Consider the following 27,751-nt stretch of genomic DNA (forward strand, 5'->3'; position numbering starts at 1 on the left):
TGTGCGAACCACACACACACACACACACACACACACACACACACACACACACACACACACACACACACACACACACACACACACACACACACACACACACACACACACACACACACACACACACAGGGGGAGTGGGGCTCTAATGAGGCCCTTGGAGACTGCTGGATTGTCAATCAAGCCTCTGCATGCTGACACGCGGTCGACAACATCAATGATATTTTTCCCAAACAGATAAAAGCCTGTCAGATTGCATCAGAAGAGAAGGGGATCAGAAGTCCATAGGAGTTTCAGTGAGAAAGACGAAGAGGGAGGGCTGAGGGAGGACATGAGGAAAGAAGAGTAAAAGCAAAAGGAAAGAGGGCAAGAGTAAAAAAAGAAGAAGAGAAGAAAATGAATGAAAAGCCAGAGAGAAAGAAATTGTGGGCATGGAAGAGAAGATGATGGTGAAACTTTTCTTCCCTCCAAATGTACACTATACAGTATAGCAGAAAGTATGTGGACACCCGTTCAAATGAGTGGATTCGGCTATTTCAGTCACACCCATTGATGATTGGTGTATAAAATCTCCACACAGGGGCCTCCCGGGTGACGCAGTGGTTAAGGGCGCTGTACTGCAGCGCCAGCTGTGCCATCAGAGTCCCTGGGTTCACGCCCAGGCTCTGTCGTAACCGGCCGTGACCGGGAGGTCCGTGGGGCGACGCACAATTGGCCTGGCGTTGCCCGGGTTAGGGAGGGCTTGGTCGGTAGGGGTGTCCTTATCTCATCGCGCACCAGCGACTCCTGTGGCGGGCTGGGCGCAGTGTGCGCTAGCCAAGGTGGCTGGGTGCACGGTGTTTCCTCCGGCGCATTGGTGCGGCTGGCTTCCGGGTTGGATGCGCACTGTGTTAAGAAGCAGTGCGGCTTGGTTGGGTTGTGTATCGGAGGACGCATGACTTTCAACCTTCGTCTCTCCCGAGCTCGTACGGGAGTTGTAGCGATGAGACAAGATAGTAGCTACTACAACAATTGGATACCACGAAATTGGGGAGAAAAAGGGGTAAAATTCAAAAAAAAAAAAAAAAAAAAAAAAAAAATCTCCACACAGCCATGTAATCGCCATAGACAAACATTGGCAGTAGAATGGCCTTACTGAAGAGCTCAGTGACTATCAACGTGGCACCGTCATAGGATGCCACCCTTCCAACGAGTCAGTAGAGCTGCCCCGGTCAACTATAAGTGCTGTTATTGTGAAGTGGAAACGTCTAGGAGCAACAACGGCTCAGCTATGAAGTGCTAGGCCATACAAGATCACAGAACGAGACCGCCGAGTCCTGCGTGTAGCGTGTTAAAATCGTCTGTCCTCAGTTGTAACACTCACTACTGAGTTACAAACTGCCTCTGGAAGCAATGTCAGCACAATAACTGTTCATCGAGAGCTTCATGAAATGGGTTTCCATGGCCAAGCAGCAGCACAAAAGCCTAAGATCACCATGCGCAATGCCAACCGTTGGCTGGAGTGGTGTAAAGCTTGCTGCCATTGGACTCTGGAGCAGGAGAAATGCGTTCTCTGGAGTGATGAATCACGCTTCATCATCTTGCAGTTCGACGGACGAATCTGGGTTTGGTGGATTCCAGGAAAACGCTACCTGCCCCAATGTATAATGCCAACTGTAAAGTTTGGCGGAGGAAGCATAATGGTCTGGGGCTGTATTTCATGGTTCGGGCTAGGCCCCTTAGTTCCAGTGAAAGGAAATCGTAATAATACAGTGTACAAGGACATTCTAGAGCAGGCCTGGGCAACTCCAGTCCTCGGGGCCTGATTGGTGTTATACTTTTGTCCCAGCCCCATCTAACACACCTGACTCAAATAATCAACTATTCATGATCCTCAGTTAAAAATGCAATTAGTTTCAATCAGGGATGGGTGTTTGCTAGGGATGGGTGAAAAGTGTGACACCAATCAGGCCCCCGGGGACTGGAGTTGCCCAGGCCTGTTCTAGAGGATTCTGTACCTCCAACTTTGTGGCAATAGTTTAGGGAATACCCTTTCCTGTTTCAGCATGACAATGCCCCCATGCACAAAGCGAAGTCCATACAGAAATGGTTTGTCGAGATCGGTGTGGAAGAACTTGACTGGCCTGCACAGAGCTCTGACCTCAACCCCATTGAACACCTTTGGGATTAATTGAAACGCCAACTGCGAGCCAGGCCGAATCGCCCAACATCAGTGCCTGACCTCACTAATGCTCTTGTGGCTGAATGGAAGCATGTCCCTGCAGCAATGTTCCAACATCTAGTGGAAAGCCTTCGCAGAAGAGTGGAGGCTGTTATAGCAGCAAAGGGGGATCAACTCCATATTAATGCCCGTGATTTTGGAAGGAGATGTTCGACAAGCAGGTGTCCACTACTTTTCGTCATGTAGTGTATTTTCTGTTGTGCCAATCCTCCAGAATAATATTGTAGATCTGTTTGCTATGAATCATTCAGTAAGTCAAATCTAATTGTATTTCTCACATGCGCCAAACACAACAGGTGTAGACTTAACGGTGAAATGCTTACCAGCCCTTAACCAACTAAGCAGTTAAAAAGTAAGAAAAAGTAGGTAAATAAAAAAAGGAAACAGTATCACAATAAATTAACGAGGCTATATTTATTTAACTAGGCAAGTAAGGTAAGAACAACTTCTTATTTACAATGACGGCCTACCCAGGCCAAACCCTAACCCGGATGATGCTGGGCCAATTGTGAGCTGCCCTATGGGACTGCCAATCACTGCCGATTGTGATACAGCCTGGAATCGAACCAGGGTCTGTAGTGACACCTCTAGCACTGTGATGCAGTGCCTTAGACCGCTGCGCCACTCGGGAGCCAACATACAAGGAGTACCGGTACCTAGTCAATCTGCAGGGGTACGAGGTAATTGATGTGATTGATGTCATTTGTACAGTACATACAATATAGGTGGGGGTAAAAGTGACTAGGCAATCAGGAGAGATAATAAACCGTGTGAAAGTGTGTTTATGTGAGTGTGGTGTCAATATGCATGTGTGTGTTTTGTGTTTTGTGTGTGTAAGCGAATGTAGTGTGTGTGTGTTGGAGTGTCAGTCTAGTATGTGTGTGGGTATGTGTGTGGGTAGAGTCCAGTGAGTGTGCATAGAGCCAGTGCAAGAGAGTGAAGTATGTGCCTCAGATGAGGGCAACTTGCTTCTGACTTCAACTAGATGATCAGACAGATCCCTTTCTGACAGTTATAATCATTTATGCCCTTCCTCAATGATACTTCGCCATTTTTATTTTCAGTACAGATCAATAGATGCTGTACATAGATTCCATGCAGGGAAAAAATGACTATATAGAGTTGAAATCAATATATAAAGTTTTCATTGGTCAGCTTCAGCTTCACAGCTGTGCACTTGAATGCACTAGGCTACACCAGTATATAATGCTGAGCATAGAAAAATTGACAATTTCCAGGGTTAGGAAAAGATTGCATGCGACAGACAGGTACTAGAATATTAATGCACAGTGACAGGTATCATTTGACAAATGTTCTTCTTTTGCCACATTTCTGAACTCATCTGATAGTCACAGCGATAGACATGATTCGTAATAGATGATGGTCAGAGGGGGAGGTGCATTTAAAAGAAGCAATCTATTTATCTTTGAGAATATAGCACACCTCTTTGGAAATATATGTATCGTAGAAAAATGTATTTAATCATTTATTTCTCCTTATTTTAGCTGGAGTGGGTATACGTGTTGGCGTCGTCCCTGTTTATTAGTCAACATCACACATGTAGATTCCCCTCGATGGTACCTCCAAAAGCCCCAACTCACTGCAGAGGGCATCATGCAGCTGGGGTTAGTGCAATGGCCAGGACAGTCCTGTCTAGGTGGGAGGGCTGGAGATCCAACCTCATAACAAGAGGATTTCATTACCAAACTAAACCTAAGCTCTGCTAACAGACCATGCTTATCCCATGCTGCTGAGCCTTGCCTTTCCAAGTGTATTGTTCCAAGAACACACCAACACACAATTAGCATGGCGGCGTGTAATTAAGACTCTTTTCTCTGAGCCTGTCATTATCACATGGCTTTAGCCCAACATGGTTCCTGCATGCTGCTGCTGGGTTCACAGCTTGGACAGGAGACAGGGATGCATGGGATGACATGAGCATGAGAGATAGTGCTGCTGTTGGGTTCACAGCTTGGACAGGAGACAGGGGTGCATGGGATGACATGAGCATGAGAGATAGTGCTGCTGCTGGGTTCACAGCTTGGACAGGAGACAGGGATGCATGGGATGACATGAGCATGAGAGATAGTGCTGCTGCTGGGTTTACAGCTTGGACAGGAGACAGGGGTGCATGGGATGACATGAGCATGAGAGATAGTGCTGCTGCTGGGTTCACAGCTTGGACAGGAGACAGGGGTGCATGGGATGACATGAGCATGAGAGATAGTGCTGCTGTTGGGTTCACAGCTTGGACAGGAGACAGGGGTGCATGGGATGACATGAGCATGAGAGATAGTGCTGCTGCTGGGTTCACAGCTTGGACAGGAGACAGGGATGCATGGGATGACATGAGCATGAGAGATAGTGCTGCTGTTGGGTTTACAGCTTGGACAGGAGACAGGGGTGCATGGGATGACATGAGCATGAGAGATAGTGCTGCTGCTGGGTTCACAGCTTGGACAGGAGACAGGGGTGCATGGGATGACATGAGCATGAGAGATAGTGCTGCTGCTGGGTTCGCAGCTTGGACAGGAGACAGGGATGCATGGGATGACATGAGCATGAGAGATAGTGCTGCTGTTGGGTTTACAGCTTGGACAGGAGACAGGGGTGCATGGGATGACATGAGCATGAGAGATAGTGCTGCTGCTGGGTTCACAGCTTGGACAGGAGACAGGGGTGCATGGGATGACATGAGCATGAGAGATAGTGCTGCTGCTGGGTTCACAGCTTGGACAGGAGACAGGGGTGCATGGGATGACATGAGCATGAGAGATAGTGCTGCTGTTGGGTTTACAGCTTGGACAGGAGACGGGTGCATGGGATGACATGAGCATGAGAGATAGTGCTGCTGCTGGGTTCACAGCTTGGACAGGAGACAGGGGTGCATGGGATGACATGAGCATGAGAGATAGTGCTGCTGCTGGGTTCACAGCTTGGACAGGAGACAGGGGTGCATGGGATGACATGAGCATGAGAGATAGTGCTGCTGCTGGGTTCACAGCTTGGACAGGAGACAGGGGTGCATGGGATGACATGAGCATGAGAGATAGTGCTGCTGCTGGGTTCACAGCTTGGACAGGAGACGGGTGCATGGGATGACATGAGCATGAGAGATAGTGCTGCTGCTGGATACAGCAGCACTAAGGAAATAAATACAGTGTTGTTGGAGGATTAGGTGTTTCTAAAGATTACTGTATAGTATTATTATATCATAATATTTGGTCTGCTTGATAGAAACCCGACTTCTCTCTCTGTCAGAAAGTGAAATTATGACAGTAAGTGCCCACTGGAACAAATGTTTATGAATATTACTTTCTCTATTTCGTAGAACAATTGACCTAAAAATAAGATACAACAAAAAGTAGCTACTGCAGGCAGGCAGGCTACGTTGAATTTGAAAGATTTAAATGAAAGTATAGACCTATTAGTTGACATTGTCATGGATCTTGGAAGCATTGTTAGTCACATAATAACCATTGCTATCTTGCTGATGTTGAAACAACAGGATGCTATTACCATATGAATGGTAACGTTGTAGTGTATAACCTGGTCAAACTGTTCCTTTAAGCATACCCGTCTACATGGTGAATGAAGTGTCGTTTTTCAGCGTTAACTCCTCCTTTGCATTCTGAACAAGTTGCGCTGTTTCTTACACTTGAACAACCAAGTAGTTTCTAAGCGCATTCCCCGTTAGCTAATGTGGAGGGAAAGAGGGTTCTTTTTTTTTACCTACCCGAAAATATAGATTTGGCACCGGATATCACTTGACAGTTAATATAAGAACATACGAAGGTCGGTTATTAAAGGTAAACTTCCTCGAAGTAAATATAGTTTTGAACGAAACTCTTGACTGAACGAGTGTCCTGTGAAGAAAGCAATAGCTGTGGTTCGATGTCCATGCTTATAATAAGACTCATCTTTTGCCTGTCGAATTGAAACTCACATATTATATTAGGAAGTGAAATGGGACGTCATCCTTGAATTTAAATTGGTTCGTGCCCAGTTTGTTTGCCTGTGAGCGTCTCGGGAAGAATATCGAAGTTGCATTCTTCAGCACCCATACGGAGGGAGAGTGGGTTGCAACTAGCCCACTGGGTAGAGTGAAGGAGACACTTCTGGGAAGTTGCTTTATCCGGCTATTGACGCCGAAATTAAAACAGTTGCATTTGGTGGATTATTGGGGAGTTCATCATCATGGAAAAGTTGGAGATTATTCAGTATATTAAAATGGAGATGTGAAAACGTGGCACTTTGTTTTCACACTGTCAGTTTTGGGTTTATTCTAGTGCATAAACTGGACGTTCCTCCTCTTTGCAGATAGTCGATTTATTTCGGTTTGTTGGAGCGATCGTGCATTCTTGTCAACTTTATCAGGGAGAAACTTTTTCATCAGCAAAATGCCACAACTTAACGGAGGTGGTGGTGATGATTTGGGGGCGAATGATGAAATGATATCATTCAAAGATGAAGGGGAGCAAGAGGAAAAAATATCCGAAAATGTATCAGCGGAGAGGGATTTGGATGATCTGAAGTCTTCGTTAGTGAACGAATCGGAAAACAACAGTAGCTCGTCAGACTCCGAGGTAAGGCCGTTGTATGCGGATCTGAAGTCTGATCTATTGCGAACGCGTGTCTATAGCCTATAGGCTTTATACTACATGCCAATTTAAAAATGATTATTTTTGGTATAACCTATTGCTGAAGTAGACTACTATTACATGTTTTCTCCTTTTTGTTCTGTGTGCGCCTCTGTCCTTGTCAGCAAGCAGAGCGGCGCCCTCAACCAAGACCAGACTTGGACAGTTACGAGAAAACCAGGGATTACTTTAGTGAAGGTAAAATCTGTCACTTGCAATGCTACATTGTTACATTTGCTTTACTATTGTTTAATGCATGTCATATGTATGTGATGTCCCTTCTATTTACTGATATTCATGCTCTGTCCTTGCAGCCCTCAGAAGACAGCAAGATGGTGGCTTTTTCAAGAGTCCCCATTATCCTGGGTACCCGTTTCTTATGATCCCAGATCTTACCAACCCCTACCTATCCAATGGGGCCCTCTCCCCTAGCGCAAGAACGGTGAGTGACCATAACAAAATTAATCTACAATGTAGGCTACTCTTTAGTGTTGACAGTTATCCGCGTTGCTTTCCACTGAAGGCATGTGTAAAAATTGGTTATGCACAACCAGACCGCCATATTCCCTTCGAGTGGCCTCTCAAGGAGTAGGCTAACTAGTTCTTTGTTCTTCTGGGATTTTTTTCCTCCTGTCAGTCTTCTGTAGGGTACCAACTTCACATTTTTAGGCTCGATCTCTAATTCAGATGAAGTCCATGATTATCTATGTGTTGGTCTATTTATTTCGAGGCAGAAGTGTTTATGATAAATATGAGCATTTAAGTGTTTTGTAAATGTGATTCTTCAACGGAAGCTGTGGCATTCGGGTGGTTAACAACTTATTAGGTACTAAGTACATACTACATTGAGAACCATGAATTCCAAAGCCCATCTAATGTTCCATGGAGCCCAAATTCAACAATAAGTATGAAGGAAAACTTTGCAATAATGATAACTTGTGGGTGATAGCCAACATGTACTCTTACAAACAGACACTTTATGCACAGGGCATCATCAGATGTTGCAGTCAAAGAGACCTGAGCAAAACATGATGTAGTAGGCCACAGTAGTGTCCAATAACCTGTCATTCTGAATGTGCTTATTTTCAGGAGTAGACTGTCCTGTCAAAATTAGTTTTAGCCCAGTTATTTACCCAAAATCATATGCCCATGACTTAGAAAGTCATTTTCTTCTTTAAAATAATGCCCACTGTAAAAATACTGAGACCTGCTTGTTCAGGTAAATTATAGTTTTCTGCATAAAATATATATTTTTAAGAAATAATATAACTTATCACCTTAGATATCTGCATGCATTTCATGTAGATAATGTTATCCATTGTGTGTGTAATTCACAATTAAATAATGTGCATCATTATCAATGAAATAATAGTGCAAACGTCATTAAAATACCACCTAATGAAATAATGTTGTTGTTAAGAGCATTTCCATCCCCCAGTCCTTCTCACCTTAAAAAGTGAGTGATTTGGATGGGACCAGTCAAGCATTTCGGTGAAAAGCAATTATGCCCTTTCTCCCTCTGCTTTTCCCTGCCTCCTTTTCACTGTTCCAAAACAACTCTCCCTGCCTCCTTTTCACTGTTCCAAACCAACTCTCCCTGCCTCCTTTTCACTGTTCCAAACCAACTCTCCCTGCCTCCTTTTCACTGTTCCAAACCAACTCTCCCTGCCTCCTTTTCACTGTTCCAAATCAAATCTCCCTGCCTCCTTTTCACTGTTCCAAACCAACTCCCCCTGCCTCCTTTTCACTGTTCCAAACCAAATCTCCCTGCCTCCTTTTCACTGTTCCAAACGAAATCTCCCTGCCTCCTTTTCACTGTTCCAAACCAACTCTCCCTGTCTCCTTTTCACTGTTCCAAACCAACTCTCCCTGCCTCCTTTTCACTGTTCCATACCAACTCTCCCTGCCTCCTTTTCACTGTTCCAAACCAACTCTCCCTGCCTCCTTTTCACTGTTCCAAACCAACTCTCCCTGCCTCCTTTTCACTGTTCCAAACCAACTCTCCCTGCCTCCTTTTCACTGTTCCAAACCAACTCTCCCTGCCTCCTTTTCACTGTTCCAAACCAACTCTCCCTGCCTCCTTTTCACTGTTCCAAACCAACTCTCCCTGCCTCCTTTTCACTGTTCCATACCAAGTCTCCCTGCCTCACTGTACCTTCCATTCAATTAGGGAGGCGTTTGTTGACCATTGTTATTCTGAGCAGGCGCTTGATGGCTTCATTGGAGGTCTCCATTGGGGCTCATTAACTAAATGGCTACTCTCTACACACAAGTTGCATACCACTGTGGAGATCCTCTTTTGTTCCTCAAGCCATTTGTAGGGATAGGAAATTAGCATAATTGTTGCATTTAATTAGCATGCCTGTGTTTTTTCCATGTTTAAATTTCATTCTCATGGACATTATCTAGATCTATTCCAATTCTTGCTTTAATTTCGGTTCCTTCGATCTATGGTTTGAACCATACCATTTTTATGTACACTCCTTGCCTGAATTTGGCAATGAGATTAAAAAAGGTTTTCAAATTAAGATAATTTTCTTTACAAAATGTTGTATGGTCCATGTTTGTGCAAGCAATCCATGCTGCTCTCTCACGTCACAAAAATATTAATTGTGTGGACAAATATACAATATTTTCCTTCTCACTGCTTCCTTATTGATGTTTTTCATCACTTCCCCTTGTTTTTGTGTGTGAGTTGACCAAAATGTAAATCCTATCCAAGGTCAGTGATATCAGAAAAGAATATGGCTATTTTTTGCAAATGTGCCAGGCCCTATTTACTAATAACCTTCCATGTTGTATTCCTTGCAGCACTTGGTATTTTAGCAGAACTTGTGATCAAATAGCCTATTTATTATGTTTAGTTAGCGAAATGATAAGTAAGTACATTTTACTTAACCCTGTCTTGAACTCGCGTTGTTCCTCCATGACCCCTCACACAAAGCATGCTGGGACCTAGAGCTCCACCTCCGCATGGTTTTGATTTGGTTTAGAAAAAACAAACTCTTAAACAAAAAGTTAGTTAGGATAGCTGTCAGTTTTCTTTCTCAATGTTATACGCTTTAGGGAGGGATCCACATTCCTTCTAAGCCTTTCCAATTTGGAGCTATATCCCCTTAATGACATGGGGAGGACAGAATCAGGTCAATGGGATGTATTGAGCCCACTCTGTCAATCAGCACAACCATGGTAGAGAAACTACAGTGAGACAATGGCTGGCTGGAATACTCAGGATATTTACTGAACAAGTAGTCCTAAACTGCACATTTACTGGTATTGCCCCATTGAGCTGAATAAAACTCATTGCCTGGGATCTAACAGAAAATGCTCTGAATTCGAATAATCTGATAATTTATCATCTTTTAAGCCTACAATGACAGATATTGAACCGTTATGCCAAGTTGGATACAGCTGCATTTAATAGAGAATACTTGTCACTGGTCTCCGCTCAAACATTGGGTTAACAAGTTTGTTAAACTAATGAGTTCCAGAGTAACATTTGCTCTGTACATACCTTCAAGGTTTCCTAATTGGTTAGTTAGCTGGAGAGTGTGACTGAGGTCTCTATACAGGCTCATAGAGTAGATAATTAGTCTTGTTGAGTTTGACAGCATTAATTCATTTCTGCCCAAATCTGGAGCAAGGGCAGAAAGATATTCTACAGTACTTTTGTATACTTTTTATCCATTAGTTCTAAAAGTAGCGCCCACGAGCCAAAAGTGATCCCCGGAAATTGCGTACTACGTCACAAATGTGCAGATATGTGCACCACATAATTTTTCTCTCTCTCTCTACTGTGTGTGCATCTTATTAGCTGTCACTCAAATGGCGAGGGCTGAAGCTCATTGGCTGAAACTCGAATTGCCAGGGGGCAGGCCCACGTTGGTGGGAGTAAATGTTGCTTTCAAACTAGGGATTTTGTGGCTAATTGAGGTAAAACTGTAATTCTGCACATAGATTATGCATGTATGAACTACACATTGGCACATCCCAGCCTAAATCGGGAGGTTTAAAAAAATATTTACTAGTTGCCAAAGTACCGGAGCATGTCTTCAATTTCAAATCAGTTTCATACAGTAGTTTGGTGTTGCAAATATTCTGTTCTGGAGCTCAGTTAAAACAGAGTTCAGAATAAGGAATGTAAACACAGATATTGGAGTAGTAAAGGTACATTGACAACACGGTCTTCCTTGCTTTGAATCAACCAATTGATAACAAGCGTAATGGATGTATCATAACTTTAGTAGTAATTAGTGAATGCTTCATATCTCTAACCTTTATGTGGAATTGTTTGGGAAGTCTTGCTTTTTCTCCCCAAGGTGCATTCTCTCTGTCTCTGGGACAATGTTGTCGACAACTCCCCCTTCTGGCCTCCCCCAGTAATATAGATACTATGATAATACATGGGCATTTTCAGTCAATTGATATGCCATGTTGTAGAATAAGCAGTGTAATGTCCAGACGAAGAGAGCAGGGACAGAGGCTTCTCAAGAGACCACCATGATTTCTCAGAATCCGCCTGGTTTCTTTTAGTGTTTCTGGTTTAATCTAGTATTGTATGTCAATTGTTTTGAGGCACAACTTGAGAATGTGGATATGACAACCCTAACGCGAGCAATGGTAAGACACTTTGGCTCAGCACAACACAAATCCCTAGATGGAGAAGCATAACTGATTTAGTGGCTGTTCTGAGCTGACATTCCACTGTAATCCGCTGAGGGTTCAGGAAGAACTTTGCTTTTGGAATTCCGTTTCACTAGACTTTTGTCATGGGTGGAGGGCCAAGGAGGCTGTCCCCTGTGAGGTAGAATGTCAGACGGTGTTGTTTTTAGGCCTAGTGTAGATGTACTTAAAAACTCTCAATGACGAGTGCTTGGGGGAGGTGTTCCAAGATTACGATGTTCATCGGCCCTATTATATTTTAGTCAAGATTGTTTTCTTTTTTAAAGGGAGACCCTTTGTACACTGTTGTCAGTAACAGTGATTTACCTCTTGTGTGAGAGGTGTCTGTCATTTCGGCTAAAGTCAGTTGAATACAACTAAATCAAATGCATGTATGCTAGTCAATCATGGGCTTTGAAATAGGGGTGTTACTATGTCTGAACATGTCAGTTACTACAATTGCATGCTTCACTGATGTCTTCATTTTTCCAGCCTTGCTGATGGTTTTGGTGTTTAAAAATGGGCAGACAAAGACAAGTAAACAGTGGCATTGTCCTATTGAATAAACAGACCTCTCCTTGTATAAGCAAACAGTGTTTGTGTGGAGCAGTCTTTTCATCAGGTAGGACACTGCCTTTTCCACTAACCTTGCAGTCCCAATGGTGGAGGGGCGGTTGAGGAGACGAGCATCAGGGAAGGTTCTGTGGCTGCTCTGCTACAGAGGGGACAGTGTCCAGGACGCTCATTCTGACAGGCCTCGATACTGTGCGACTGCTGAAAGTAATCTCAATGTTAGCTGGCAAATATTTTTTTACAAGGACTGTGTAAACAGAGCTAACATTTTTTACTAGGTTTATGTTTTGGAAAAGTGTTTTTTCTTCAAAGGCAAACAAGTCTACATCAATTTAGTAGCAGCTTTTTGATTAAAAAAAGATTGCACGCGCCCTCAGGGACATCAAGACCAGCTAACATCTAACAACTAAAATTATTTATTTGTCATAAATGGTCTTATTGTTTGCAATGGGGGAAATGAAATGCTCAAAAAGCATTATTATTTGGCTAAACTGAAGTAAACTACAGATCTGAAGAACTGTGTTCTACTAACCCTTGAATATACAGCTCTAACCCAGATTAAGTTCTGATATGTCTTAAAGACGGTTTGAAAACATTTCTCTAGTACCCACCCATATTAATTGAATGAATAGAGTATAAACTATGTTTTACACTTTTTTAGATTTAGGTTTTCTACTGATTACTTCATGCAGTGGTGAAGGTGCTCTTTGCTCTGGATTCTCAGCCCAAATATCTTCCTGTGTCTCGGGGAGGATGGATATTTCTCCGTATTTCATCTTTCGGACTCAGGGTTGTTCATGTTCGGTTCATAACAGCACTTGTATTGAAGTGTGTGAAATGGTGCCAGTCCTGGTCTCTATTCCTCCCTCTTTGGTCTCTGTGGAAAGCATGAGCTGGCGTCAAATCCTACCGCCATCCCTCGCCTACTAGCTCACCACCTAACCACCCTCCCTCCTGCCTGCCATTAGAAATTCTGTTTATAGCACTCGCTGGCTTCTCAAGAGCAGGGCCCATCAGGAGCATCTCGGCACCCTTTGAGGAAAGGATAACCACCCCCTCAGCCGCAGACTCCCTACGTTCTGTGACATCAATGAATCCTTTTGAAGTGCCCATATGAATATGTGTGCAAATGTGTTTTTATCAATTTATCCCAGATATGTGTTTTGGTCTAACCAGAACTACTGCAGAGTTTGAGATGTAGTACAGTACTTGTCTTCATGAAAAAAAATTGGGACTACTTTTTGTCAAACCTGATAGTTATTTTGCCAACCAAAGCATGGATACCTTTCAAATCCACTTTTATAGCATCTGTTTTACTTGATACAGTAAGTAGAAATGTATATGTTATTTGTGAAACAAGTCACCTGGCCTAGTTTTCCAGGTTTACGTTAGGAGCAGGTTAGAAGGCATCTGAGTAAGTCTTTATGACCATGAGTCAATGGCTTGAGTCAATGTGATGTTGTGCAACATCAAACCCCAGCAGCAGGTTTCAGGAAACCACACGTTGATCATATATACCTGTCTATCACTCATGTCACCTCATATCTTCAACATTGTTACTGTGTAGGCAGTTTCCTGACCCTCTCCATGCCTGAAAAGAAAGACAGCACAGCACTGTTTGATGTACATGGATGTGTTGATATTTGCAGCCCTCTTGTAGCAGATTCTCCTATTTTTCTAGTGTCTTTAGGATAGGCCATGATGGGGTTCAGAGAGTCAGAGGAGTCAAGGTAGTGGAAATGCAATATGATTCTCATTGACAAACCTGTCATCTTTGGCATGAAGGTAAGGGCTAAGCCATGTGTGATATGTGGAATTCTCCCACTAAACAACGGAGCTCCCAGCAAGGCCATACAGCTGTTAACTGTATTGAAAGTAGAAAGGTTGCCATGACATGAGCAGGAGGTTGTGGGGGTTGGATCATATATCATATGAATGCCAGCATGTCTCATGCTCACTAATGTCTATGGTCTCCGTTATTAGGAGTAAGCCTCCGTTTAGGAGGGAGTTTTTCTCCCTAGTTTTATCAGGGGATCTGAGTAATCAATCTGCCTCACAGGTGATTGGGCCAATGGCTGATTGATGGGGAAGGGGGCACAGTGACGACACCACTACTCACGGCTTTGGGGTTCCTTGTACATGGCCCCGCACTTTGCAGAGACTTGTTTATATTACATTAACTAAGGATAGCTCTCAAAGTGTACACTAAAGTTTTCATTCCATGCTAATAAAACCTGATTGTACAGCAAACAAAATCTAATCTAAATAGGTTTTATCAGTCTGGTACTACAAACAGCTGTTTTCAGTTTAAGTTGTGCATGCAGCAGAAGAGGGAGAGGGGAGCAGAGAAGGTAAGAGGAGAGATTGTTGATGAGATGTGGTGGTGGGAGCATAAACTGGGGCAGATATAGGCCTCACTATTCCTTTGCTTGTTATCCCGAGGTCGGCCAGCTTCCAGACCTTGAGGCTCTCATTTGAGGGATTCTCTCCCCCACAGAGCTGCACTACTCTGCTATGGACCTGCATGCATTGCCCTTTCCTCACAGGCCAATCAGAGAGCTGCAGGACACTGTCAGATCCTACAGATCTAGATTCACTGGTACTTAGATCTTAATCTGATCTCACTTAAATTCATATAACGGCCATGGAAATAATTTTTTACGGCTTACTCTGCAATTTTTACTCTCAGGAACGCAGGATAAAGTAAGTAAAGTAACTACTGGTAGGTTACCATAGGTTAATTGTGAAGTGAATATACTAGTATGGCCAGATTAGACTCTCCAATCTATACTATATAAAGAAATGGTTGGGTATCTTTCCAGCAGGAGTTTAGTTGTCAGTGAGCGGAGCAGCTGTTGTTCATGTTGAAGTTGTAAATCAGTGTGTCTCATTCCAGCACTGCTGGTCCCGGCTTAAGTCTCCCGGTGAAGGGCTGTAGAGCCATCACGTTGCACCTGCATGCATTCTAAAGGTCCTAGATACCACCGTAAAATGAGGACATATTTTCTTGGACATACATGGACATTGGACATAGTGTCCCTCTGTCATAAGACCTACGTACTTGGTGATTACATGACACTTTGAAAGATTTGTGAGAAACGTGTGTTAATGAACATGCAGTCCATGTAATCAATACAATGTCATACAAGTTCACTAAAGTGTGAACTGGTGTGCTACTCCCATTTCAACTCTTATTACAATTTCATACATATTGACAGTGTAATAACACTAGTGTTTATAGTACACTAGTGTAATGTAAGCTTGCATACATTTACAAGCAGCAGATGGATGTATTGGAATGTTTCTTGGAAGAGAGTAGCTGCTTCCCATTTGACTGAACGTCAACATTTGTTAAATCACTTTAAGCTTCTGGAGATAAGGATTATCTTGTTCAGTGGAGGATGTCTGGGGAAGATGCAAGACTTTCAAACAAGGTTCTTTGGATAAGGCATGTAGGTGGAACATCACTTTTGGACCTGTGACAGGGCTTTGAGTGTAATGCCATAACTGAAATGGTTATTTAGTTATCATTCAGCTTGTTGATGTGGATGTTGTCCTAACATTTAAATTCCCCATTTGCCTCTGGTTGCCTTAGCTGCCTCCATGTATCCCCTGTAAACCAATTGTACTTGTTAAGGAGTCACAATGTTCTGCAGAGCATCACATTTGATTAAAGCAAAGACACAATTCACCGGAAATGTGTAGCTTCGTTGTCTCCACTTGTGGATCTAGTTAGTCAGACGAGTTGTAAAATGGTCACAGCTTTTAATTGTTTGATTTGTAGTTTTTATGGCCTTTCATGGAATATTTCAAACCATTATGCAATGTACTTGATTACCATGAATAATACACGCTGATGAATTCCAGCTGAGATTTGTCAAGCTTTGGTTTCAAGTGATTTTGGGATTTCCCCTTCTCCTGCCTTTTAGCAGGGACATGCACATAGGATTGTCTAACGTTCGCCCGCCGCGAATAATTAGCACCTCTGAACAATGTCGGCACTCACTCTCTTTTGTGTTCACACAGCAAATACCTTGGTCGTCAGTCACTCAGCCTGGTTAAAGTACTCCGAACCAGAAGGTGGCTGTAGCGTTGTTTGGCAATGCTTGTCCGTTTGTGTTGCTTAGTTTATGGTCTAGATTCGAATGTTAGTTTGCTAGCTGCACTAATATTGCTATTTTGTAGAAAGCCCTTGTTGATACTAGCTAGATAATTACCTACCAAGATGACGAAGAAACTATTTAATTCACTTTCCATAATCACATACTGCCAGTGCCAGCCCATAGCCAAATGTTTAGCTAGCTAATGTTAGCATATTCATTAGTTAGCACAACATAGCTGGTTAGCTAGCTAAGGACATTGCACTGACTCGGCAGCTAACAAATGCAGTTGTTTCCAGGAAACTAATACACTGTGATTTAATTATAATGGCAATACTAGCTACTGTGGTTATCTAGCTTGGAGGAAGTATTTAGTGTTATTTGCAATGCGTCTGTGCACTCAGCTAGCTACCATCCCATAGCCTACATTTCATATGGGGCGACAGGTAGCCTAGCTGGCCAGTAACCGAACGGTCACTGGTTCAAATCCCAGAGCCGACAAGGTGAAAGATCTGTCTGTGCCCTTGAGCAAAGCATTTAACCCGAAATGCTCTTGTAAGTCGCTCTGGATAAGAGCGTCTGCTAAATTACTCAAATGTAAAATATGAAGTGTGACTGGCTCATGACATTTAACCGTGAATGTACTGAGAATTCCCTCTTCTTTTTTTGTTGGCTCCCCCACATGGGGGGTTGTGCTCACTGATTGACTCAGTCAAGTTGTTGGCCACTGACTAGCATTGCGATTCTACAAGTGGGAACGGCAGATTCGTCACTACCATGTCGGCACGCAGCAGGTACCACTTTTGTTCTAGCAAGAGTAGAAATGGCCCCCTACTGTGATAAGTACCTAGCGGAAGTGAGATTCTCTGTGTTTTTGATTCTTTAGATTATCCTTGTGATTTGTTCATTTGACGCTTGTCCTTATTTGGCTTAAAGATGTTTTCAAAACTTTGAAACAGTTGTCCACTAGCATGATCAATAGTATAATAAAAGATAAGACTTCAAATTTATTCTGGAAAAATGTCCAGAATTAAACATGTTTAAGAGAGGGGTCTTTATAAGTGCAGTTGCAATATGGCGAGTTGGAATGATTAGATGCCAACTCCTCCACACCTTCCATTGGTATAATTTCTCATCCATTTACATGGTTTGATACAAAATCCTTACAAACGTGAATTACTTTTTTGCTGCATAGTTAGACCAGTTAGCTACATTAAAACATCTCTAATCAAGCCTATATGACATGGAGTAAGCCAACGAGTCCTTTTGTTTGATTTGTACATGGGCTGGAAAGGCCTGCTATTGGAAATCCCTGAAGCAGGCTTTGGGGGGCAGGCCTGATTCTCGTGTGAAATGGGAAGGATCTATAGCTGTGGGCTGAGTTGACTGGGGCTGTATGGGTGTGTTGGCAGCGAGAGCGCTGGTCATGAATAGGGTCTTTGACTACCTCAGACTTGCCCTAAAAAGCAGGACAAAGACCCCAGGGCAACTACTTCGAGCCTCACAGCTGAGCTACAGAATGCTGCCTTCGCCCAATGTTCCTCTCTCCTTGCCTGATTTAAATACTACAGTGGCTTTAAGCTTTCTGGAGACCAAGGCTTACATTCACTTCTATATGCCACATTTGCTATCAACACTCTCCAGTGTTTTTGTTGACAACATGCTACTGCTTGGAGGCTATTTACGTGAGCTATTGTGTTGAATCTTTGGAAGAGCAGTGCATATGCCTCAGTGAATTCCTTATAAACAGACTGGTTATTATTGGTTTGTTTCATCTATTTTTCCGATAATGTGTTTTGCCATGTTATTCCATTTCTTTTCTCCTTCTTTGCTATAACTCATATTAGTTTTGGCTTAGCAAAGCCCCTCGTTAAACATGTATAACTAGCTCCATGGAACCTCTCTCTCGCTTGTTGTTGGTAACCACAGCTTTGCTTGGCGTCAGGCGGGTGAAGTTGTTCATTAGGGAACAGTTTTGTTTGCTCTCGGTTAATACGGAGGTGTTGGCAAATAAATTAGATTAAATGAGATGAAGACTTTGACCTCAAATTAGTTGTTTGCTTCGTTATTTTGATTGAGCAGTGTGCTTGCTACCCCATGGTTTAAGATGCTCATGAGAAGAAAAAGGCACAATCTTATCAGCAGCGTTAATGGGTCAGTTCAGCCCTGTCCAGACACTCTCTCCCCATAGGGTCTCCTGTTTCAGATATCACTCAGAGCTTTGTTTGCCCCCCAAAGGTGAAGGGTGAGAGGTCAAGGTTCAGGGCCACTTGGCTGAGTGGGCACCAAACCCCACCGAGCACATCCGTTCCCTTTTTCGGACCAGCTCTAAGCTGTGAAAAGAGAGGGAAAAGGCCACTCTATTGTTTTAAAAAAAAACAATTATATCACAATGATTTATCTCAAATAAATGTTTGGTTTCACTCTAATCCATTGATGTGATTATGGTGGTTAAATACTTTCACATGGATGTAATGACATTGGCTTAGAACTTGAGATATGGATATGGTGTCTTATTGCAGGCTACGCCAGTGCCATTGTATAACTGTTATTGGTATTTTTGCTGGAGGCCTACTTTGTGGTTCTCGCTCAATAATTACCCTTCACCTCCATACATAATGGCATTTAGATTGATTGAGCTTTTCATAAACGTCTGACTTATTATTTGCATGTGAATAGTCATATTGTGAGGTTTACGCAAGGACTCTCCGTCTCAAGATCAACAATCTTGTTTTGCACCTCAGCAAAATTTCACACCACACATATAAAAGACTCTCAGCCTTTTTGTCCATAACACCTCCAAAGTTTGTGAGCCAAAGACCTCTCTCGTCAGCCCCCACCAACAACTCCAGCCTCTTTACGTCCCACCTCCCTCACCCCCAAAATGTCCTCCAGTCAGGTTTATTATGCAGTTTCACGCAGACCAAAATTGCAGCTGCATGGAGAGCAATCTGGATCACATTATCTCAGGCGATGTGATTTATAAATTGTTTCTCAGGCCATAAATCCCTACTGTAATTGTGCACAAGCTCCCCTCTCCTTCTCTCCACCCTCCCCCTTCTTGCCTCCATCAGCCCCCCCCCCCTCTCTCTTTCTGTCTCTGTCTCACTCTGAGACACAGCTTACAGTGCTTGGGTCATCTCCATTTTTTTTTGCAGGAGTGAGCACTTTGGATTTGGAAGAAGTTTGTTACACTGTAAAGTAGGATAGGTTTAGTTTTTTTGGAAAGAATATATCTGGAAATAAATATATTTTCTTCCACTCTCCATCAACAAAACTACTACGTGAGCTAAACAGCATGTGCGGTATTGCTATGGCCAGTGGTGATTGTGGAGAGTGGTCCGTGTTCAGGTCTGTGGCTGCGTGGTCTTGGCTCTACATTCCCCAACACTCTCAGTGTAATTGGTACACTGCCCTGTTCCTGCCTGGGAATCTGATATTTGCTGCAGCCCCTGAACGTAATCACCTTGCCCCTCTCATAAGAATGTATACCGATCTGAATTATAGTACATTTACATTACATTTAAGTCATTTAGCAGACGCTCTTATCCAGAGCGACTTACAAATTGGTGCGTTCACCTTAAGACATCCAGTGGAACAGCCACTTTACAATAGTGCATCTAAATCTTTTAAGGGGGGTGAGAAGGATTACTTTATCCTATCCTAGGTATTCCTGAAAGAGGTGGGGTTTCAGGTGTCTCCGGAAGGTGGTGATTGACTCCGCGGTCCTGGCGTCGTGAGGGAGTTTGTTCCACCATTGGGGGGCCAGAGCAGCGAACAGTTTTGACTGGGCTGGGCGGGAACTGTACTTCCTCAGTGGTAGGGAGGCGAGCAGGCCAGAGGTGGATGAACGCAGTGCCCTTGTTTGGGTGTAGGGCCTGATCAGAGCCTGGAGGTACTGAGGTGCCGTTCCCCTCACAGCTCCGTAGGCAAGCACCATGGTCTTGTAGCGGATGCGAGCTTCAACTGGAAGCCAGTGGAGAGCGGAGGAGCGGGGTGACGTGAGAGAACTTGGGAAGGTTGAACACCAGACGGGCTGCGGCGTTCTGGATGAGTTGTAGGGGTTTAATGGCACAGGCAGGGAGCCCAGCCAACAGCGAGTTGCAGTAATCAAGACGGGAGATGACAAGTGCCTGGATTAGGACCTGCGCCGCTTCCTGTGTGAGGCAGGGTCGTACTCTGCGGATGTTGTAGAGCATGAACCTACAAGAACGGGCCACCGCCTTGATGTTAGTTGAGAACGACAGGGTGTTGTCCAGGATCACGCCAAGGTTCTTAGCGCTCTGGGAGGAGGACACAATGGAGTTGTCAACCGTGATGGCGAGATCATGGAGCGGGCAGTCCTTCCCGGGAGGAAGAGCAGCTCCGTCTTGCCGAGGTTCAGCTTGAGGTGGTGATCCGTCATCCACACTGATATGTCTGCCAGACATGCAGAGATGCGATTCGCCACCTGGTCATCAGAAGGGGGAAAGGAGAAGATTAATTGTGTGTCGTCTGCATAGCAATGATAGGAGAGACCATGTGAGGTTATGACAGAGCCAAGTGACTTGGTGTATAGCGAGAATAGGAGAGGGCCTAGAACAGAGCCCTGGGGGACGCCAGTGGTGAGAGCGCGTGGTGAGGAGACAGATTCTTGCCACGCCACCTGGTAGGAGCGACCTGTCAGGTAGGACGCAATCCAAGCGTGGGCCGCGCCGGAGATGCCCAACTCGGAGAGGGTGGAGAGGAGGATCTGATGGATCCTAGTAATATGCAGCCCCTGAACGTAATCACCTTGCCCCTCTCATAAGAATGTATACCGATCTGAATTATAGTAATATGCAGCCCCTGAACATAATCACCTTGCCCCTCTCATAAGAATGTATACCGATCTGAATTATAACCAGTAATATGATCAGCCCCTGAACATAACCACCTTGCCCCTCTCATAAGAATGTATACCGATCTGAATTATAGTAATATGCAGCCCCTGAACATAACCACCTTGCCCCTCTCATAAGAATGTATACCGATCTGAATTATAGTAATATGCAGCCCCTGAACATAACCACCTTGCCCCTCTCATAAGAATGTATACCGATCTGAATTATAGTAATATGCAGCCCCTGAACATAACCACCTTGCCCCTCTCATAAGAATGTATACCGATCTGAATTATAGTAATATGCAGCCCCTGAACATAACCACCTTGCCCCTCTCATAAGAATGTATACCGATCTGAATTATAGTAATATGCAGCCCCTGAACATAACCACCTTGCCCCTCTCATAAGAATGTATACCGATCTGAATTATAGTAATATGCAGCCCCTGAACATAACCACCTTGCCCCTCTCATAAGAATGTATACCGATCTGAATTATAGTAATATGCAGCGACTGGAATATTCTTGCAAAATGGCAAGTTCAGCCTTTAGTTGATGTTGGTGTAGTTACAGCATCTTTATGGATTTCAATATCTTTCCATTGGCATTTAGTGGCCCTCCATTCTCCCTGATAAAAGCCTCCATGATATCATTGGCATTCATCAAGACTACTGGCTAACATTGTGCCTTTGGGACTTCCTGTCATTCCTCTCAGATACAGATCATTTTATTTCATTTGACATGGCATTTATTATCTGTAAAGATTTTATTTCTTTAAGATCACTGAATTTCATCCGCCTGCCTTTTTCCTCCAAACCCTCTCAAAATGATTTGTTCAAGAGGTTTTTCCTAAGTATTGACAGGGACTGAGAGGTTAATGTGTGCTTAGGAAGGTGAAGATTCCCCTGCACATGTTTACTACTCCATTGTTTAGCTGTCAGGCGACTTGGTGATCCTCGAAGAGGTTTAATGACCTTATGACCCAGGCTCGTTTTGCTCTGTGTTCCTCCTAACGGCGGATGTTTCTGGAATTAGGGAACTGGCAAGCAGGAGAATGTGCTGGATGCTTGCTCTGGGTTTAAATTTACTTTCTTAAGAAAGTGTCATTTTATTTACATTTGTACTAGTGAACATTTGAATGATTTTATATGGTAACTGTTGTTTGGCCCATTTTAACATTTTCGTCTTGAAAGGTGAGTCAGCAACACAGTCTAACTTTGTTTGATTAATAATATTTACATGAATACGATGTCCAAAATGCTGCCATATTAAACTTGAACAATGTGACATGGATGTATGGGCTGAAGTACCGCAAGAGGAACATAGTGTTCAGGCATACATACCCGCTGTGTGTGTGTGTGTGTGTGTGTGAGAGAGAGAGTTAGCAGTGGGGTGAGAGGGATGTCAGGCAGTAAAACTGAGATGAGGCAGGGCTGAGACTTCAGGCCCTGAGATTTGGGCCTGCTTGCAGTGCAAACACTGGAGGCATCTGCAGGCAGCTGTGTGTGTGTGTGTGTGTGTGTGTGTGTGTGTGTGTGTGTGTGTGTGTGTGTGTGTGTGTGTGTGTGTGTGTGTGTGTGTGTGTGTGGTGGGGAGGGTGGAGCTGGTGGAGGAGGCTGGGTGGCATTGGGGGGTGGCTGCAGAGGGAACACAATCATCCCTCTGTTTTCATAAGACTTGTGGTATGTGAGAGCAGAAACAAATGTGTTTAATTTAGGCCCTTTTTCTCTCTCCCCTTCTCCCCAGCACCCCACCCACTGACCCCACTTTTTCAAACGTGCTTTTTCTAAAAGATGCTTCATGGTCTCCTACCTATGTCCGCTGCTCTAAGGAAGTTTTAAAAGACTAGACAAAATCGGCCTGGTTTGCTCTGTCAGAAAGCACTTATAGAAAAGTAGGCAGACTTATCATCGATTTAAGATCAAATTTACTCTGAGGTGTAAATATTTATCTACATTTTCTGTAAAAAGTGTATTTCTATGTTTCTCCCTCAGTTTAGAAGTGATTACTGTGTAGTGGTATTTTCCCTGTTGTGTGTGAGGGTGTATGGTGGACTTATTATTGCGTCTTAATCAGCTTGGCAGGCACCACACTCCCCATTATATTGGTAACCCATGCTGTCCCTTTTAGTCTGTGTTTTGGTTAAACATGAAAAATGCAGGTTTCAATGATGTGCCATTTGTTTAGATGTTGCACTTTTGTTTCCATCCCTCGCACACGCACTCGCACATACACACATACACATGCACATACACACATACACACGCACATACACATGCACATACACACATACACACATACACATGCACATACACACATACACACGCACATACACACATACATACATACACACACACATACACACACACATACACACATACACACGCACATACACACATACATGCACACACATGCACATAGAGTTAATTTGATTTCTCTGTTGCGCTTTACAGTAAACATCCAGCCAATCACTGTTAACCACCACATGTTCTGGAGTTAATTACACAGAGGTTTACGGCCGTGCATTTCAATGAAAGTAGGCTGTTCCCCAAACAATAAAATGTTGTGTTCCTGCACAACTGGACAAACAATGCCAGTAGAAATGATGCGAAAGACAGACGACGTCTTCTTCGTTATTGGTGTAGCATGGTTTGATATTGGACTGCATTAACACTAGGCTTAACAGAGAAGCCTATCACAATTTAAACCAGATACCGCAGGTATGGAAAAGCACATAACTGACTACAACAGCATGGCAGCCTCCTGTCCTCTCATGCCAGACGCATGATTCTTTTCTTGTGGCTCTAATTATACATTCAGTTTTATTTGACCTGCCTGTTGTTGTGTTCTGTAATACAATTGCTCACTTATTCCAAACTTTCGCCCCAACAAGGCCTCACAAAGTGCTTATTTTCCTTATTGAAATTGCCTTAAAGTCAATTAAATAGAATAAAAACTATACTGTGCTTCCTTTAAAAAAGGCATTCACTCTGCTGCCATAGCAACACACTTTAAGCTCTGGCTACAGGAAGCAATAATTCAGGATCACATCAAAACCCCCCAAAATTAACCCTGAAATAACTGCGTGAGCTGTAAAAATGCATAGTCTCACTAAAGCCACAGTATTTTCCTCTCTAGTAAAATCCCCCAAGGCACTATTCAGAATGGCCAAAATAAGAGTAAGCTAAATCCAACACATAACTTGGGCTTGCACTTCATGTTCATGTAAAAAGAGATTGTGTATTGAGACTGAAGTCCAAATTCATTAGTGGGAATTTACAAACAAAACCTAATGTTTGCAGCCTAAATAACTCCGGGCTTGAAGACCAGTTTGGCATTTTTCAAAATATGCATGAGCTAGTCATATGACACGAAAGCTCATTGAGTTCAAGGAAATTGAATCTCTGGTATGTTTGTGAAATATTTAGAAGGATTTTCCCTGTTGAGTATCAAACCAATACCAAAAGTGTGGATGAATTAGCAAGTTATTTGTCTGTGTCTTAAACCTCTACTTTGTAGCTTGTAGACGACCTGCAATGATGTCAGCTCTGTATTGGACTAAGACTGATAGTTGTGAGAAAGCATTGATGGATGTTATGTTGGATTTATCTGGGACTCTTTGGCACAGTCTGTTGGGGAATCTTCGAAAAGCCCCTCCACTGTGTTTTTAAGACCTCCCTCAGCCTGCCTTCCCTCTTCACTCTTCACTCTCCTCTCTCCCTCTTTGCACTAATAGTTATTTTGTGTACAAGAGCATGTTAAGAGGCAAATGAGCCTGGCCTTCATAGGCCATGTTGCCATAGAAACCAGTGCACTCTGGATGGCTGACCTTTGACCCATTTTCCTCGGCTGTGAATAAGAGAGCAGGGCGACCAACCGGGTCACAATAGAGGCCCAACGAGCGGAGGGAGTGCCCCTGTCACAGTCACTTAACTTCACTCCTCTACTTACTAATGGATACTTCAAATGTGCTAGCCATTAGCAGGATGCTAGTGACACTGCTGGAAACAGCGACCTTCTCGGGGTTAGCCCCACACATAAACTGGATGTTTGCTCTGGGCTGGGGGGCATTGAGCAATATCATTCTGTTATTCACATATCCTACCACACACATCTATAGTTTTTGATGAACTCATAATCAAATGGCGTAGTTGATATTGTATCCATTTTATGGCATGTGCATTTGGAACACAGTTTTTACTGATTTTTTTTTGGGGGGGGGGATTATGGTACCAACACTGATAAGGACATTGAAAGTGATTTGATAATGTCTCTTTGTATTGTCTTGGAGTAGTTCATACATTTGTAGGAGACACTAAGATAAATGTAAACACTACATTGTTTAGTTTAAGAATATAACTGTTTTAAGGCAAAATTTGTCTTTAATGTGAAGAGCATCTTGTTTTACTGACAACCCTATAAAGGTGGCCAGTGTATATCTATGTTTAGGTATGACATGATAAATACAGTGTGTGGATATATTCACAGTAAATAATTGTTATTTCCATCAATTATCTACGCACCATAATATTTTCTCCGTGTTTTGTCCTTGTAAGTTCCTTAGTTTTCCTCAGGATTGTTTTCATTGACAACTTCCTCCTAAGGTAATCCACTTTACTGCAGAGAGTCAGACTGGATAATGGGCTGGGGTTCCATGTTATTTCAGCAAGCCATGACACCCACCATCTCCGATTGTTCTGAAATAATTTCTGTAGTTAGAAACAGATATTAGCATTCCCACAACATTATTTTGTTGAAGTATAATTTTATCTCTAACAAGAAGTATACAATATCAGTTTTCTATGTTTGACAAGTAGTATGTTTACTGAACAGAAATCTAAACGCAACATGCAAAATTGTATTGAGTTACATATAAGTTATATATAAGGAAATTAGTCAATTTAAGTAAATGCATTAGGCCCTAATCTATGGATTTCACGACTGGGGAAAAAAGATATGCATATGTTGGTCACAGATACTTTAAAAAAAGGTAGGGGTGTGGATCAGAAAACCAGTCAGTATCTGGTGTGACCGTGTAATGCAAATCATCTCCTTCACATAGAGTTGATCAGGCTGTGGAATGTTGTCCAACTCCTCTTCAATGGCTGTGTGAAATTGCTGGATATTTGCGGGAACTGGAACACGCTGTCGTACATGTCAACCCAGAGCATTCCAAACATGCTCAATGGGTGACATGTCTGGTGAGTATGCAGGCCATGGAAGAACTGGGACATTTTCAGCTTTGTTTCAGAACATTCTATTCTCTGCCAATAGCGCTGGTGGACATTCCTGCCATCAGCATACCAATTGCATGCTCCCTCAATTTGAGATATGATCTGTGGCATTGTGTTGTGTGACAACTGCACATTTTAGTGGCCTTTTATTTTGCACCTGTGTACAAGGTGCACCTGTGTAATGATCATGCTGTTTAATCAGCTTCTTGATATGCCACACCTGTCAGGTGGATGGAATATCTTGGCAAAGGAGAAATGCTCACTAACAGGGATGTAAACAAATTTGTGAGAGGAATAAGCATTATGTGCGTATGACATGGAACCAACACTTTACAAATTGCGTTTATATTTTTGTTCAGTGTAGATGCGTCTCGGAGTATTATTTATTTATCCTATGTAATGTATTTCGTTTTTTTCCCCTGTTCAGATAATTATTCATTTAAGTTTAGGTTTATGTCCCATCCTTCATCCTGATGTTACCAGGTTCTGACCACTAGATGGTTTTGTTCCAGGTGATTTTTATAACATTTTTAAATCCCCCCACACCCCAGTGTTTGGTCCAAATGTTAAAGGGATATTTCACCCAAATTCTAAAATGACATATTGGTTTCTATGTGCAGTCTATGGACAAGGTATGACAGCAACCCATGCTTTGGTTTTGTTTAACTGGCCTTTGTTTCAAATGCTAATACTTTAGTATTTGTGGCACAAAAAAATCAATGGTACCTATATTGGCATTTGCGCGCTCCATTTCCAAATCCTCTATAAGTAAAATTCTTGAGTTACACAATACATTTTTAGATACTTCAGGGTGATTTGGACATGAAGCGTGAAAATTGTAATTTAGGTACAATTTACCTTAATTGGATTTGAAACAATGGGCAACAAAACCAACGCATGGATTTCTGTCATACCTTGTCCATAGGATGCGTACATGGTATGGAAACCAATGTCTTTTTGGAATTTGGGTGAACTATCCCTTTAACATTGAGGTGTGGGGATTCTTTGAAAAATACCTAGAACAGCACCATCTAGTGGCCAGAACCTGGTAATATCAGGATGTAAGATGGGACATAAACCTAACTTAAATTACTAATTCTCTGAACAGGGGAAATGAACATCACCATACTACATGTGAGACATAGAGAACTCAGAATTGATACTATATACTCGTTGTTGGGGTGGGGTGCGGAGGGTCCATGGGTGGCTTTTGTCCCTTTCTTTGGATTCCTCATGTCTAACTCATTGTTAGAAAAATGTTTAGTCCAAATCAGATGTTAGGTACTATATTTAATTAATATTAAACGAATCCTATACATTTAAATGGCCAATTTGGGTGCAATAAATTAGCTTCTCAGATCAAATTATATTTCAACAAAATAATGAAACAATTTCAGAACAATCTGAGATGGTGGGTCCTCTTTGTGCTTTATGAGGTGGAACGACCCACTAACAACTATTTCC

The 27,751-nt window shown here is 42.9% G+C and overlaps 1 protein-coding gene across 2 annotated transcripts in view; it reads left to right on the plus strand.

The window, feature by feature from the left end:
* Positions 1-5,880: 5,880 nt before the first annotated feature.
* Positions 5,881-27,751, plus strand: part of LOC115111609 (transcription factor 7-like 1-B) — a 50,843-nt gene continuing 28,972 nt past the window's right edge. For both annotated transcript variants that reach the window (XM_029637844.2, XM_029637845.2), the window contains exons 1-3: positions 5,881-6,801; positions 6,981-7,053; positions 7,170-7,297. In XM_029637844.2, the coding sequence (XP_029493704.1) occupies positions 6,616-6,801; positions 6,981-7,053; positions 7,170-7,297 (387 nt within the window). In that variant the 5' untranslated portion in view covers positions 5,881-6,615. The remainder of the gene's footprint in view (positions 6,802-6,980; positions 7,054-7,169; positions 7,298-27,751) is intronic.

The sequence above is a fragment of the Oncorhynchus nerka genome, linkage group LG27 (assembly GCF_034236695.1).
Source record: "Oncorhynchus nerka isolate Pitt River linkage group LG27, Oner_Uvic_2.0, whole genome shotgun sequence".
NCBI classification, from domain to species: domain Eukaryota; kingdom Metazoa; phylum Chordata; class Actinopteri; order Salmoniformes; family Salmonidae; genus Oncorhynchus; species Oncorhynchus nerka.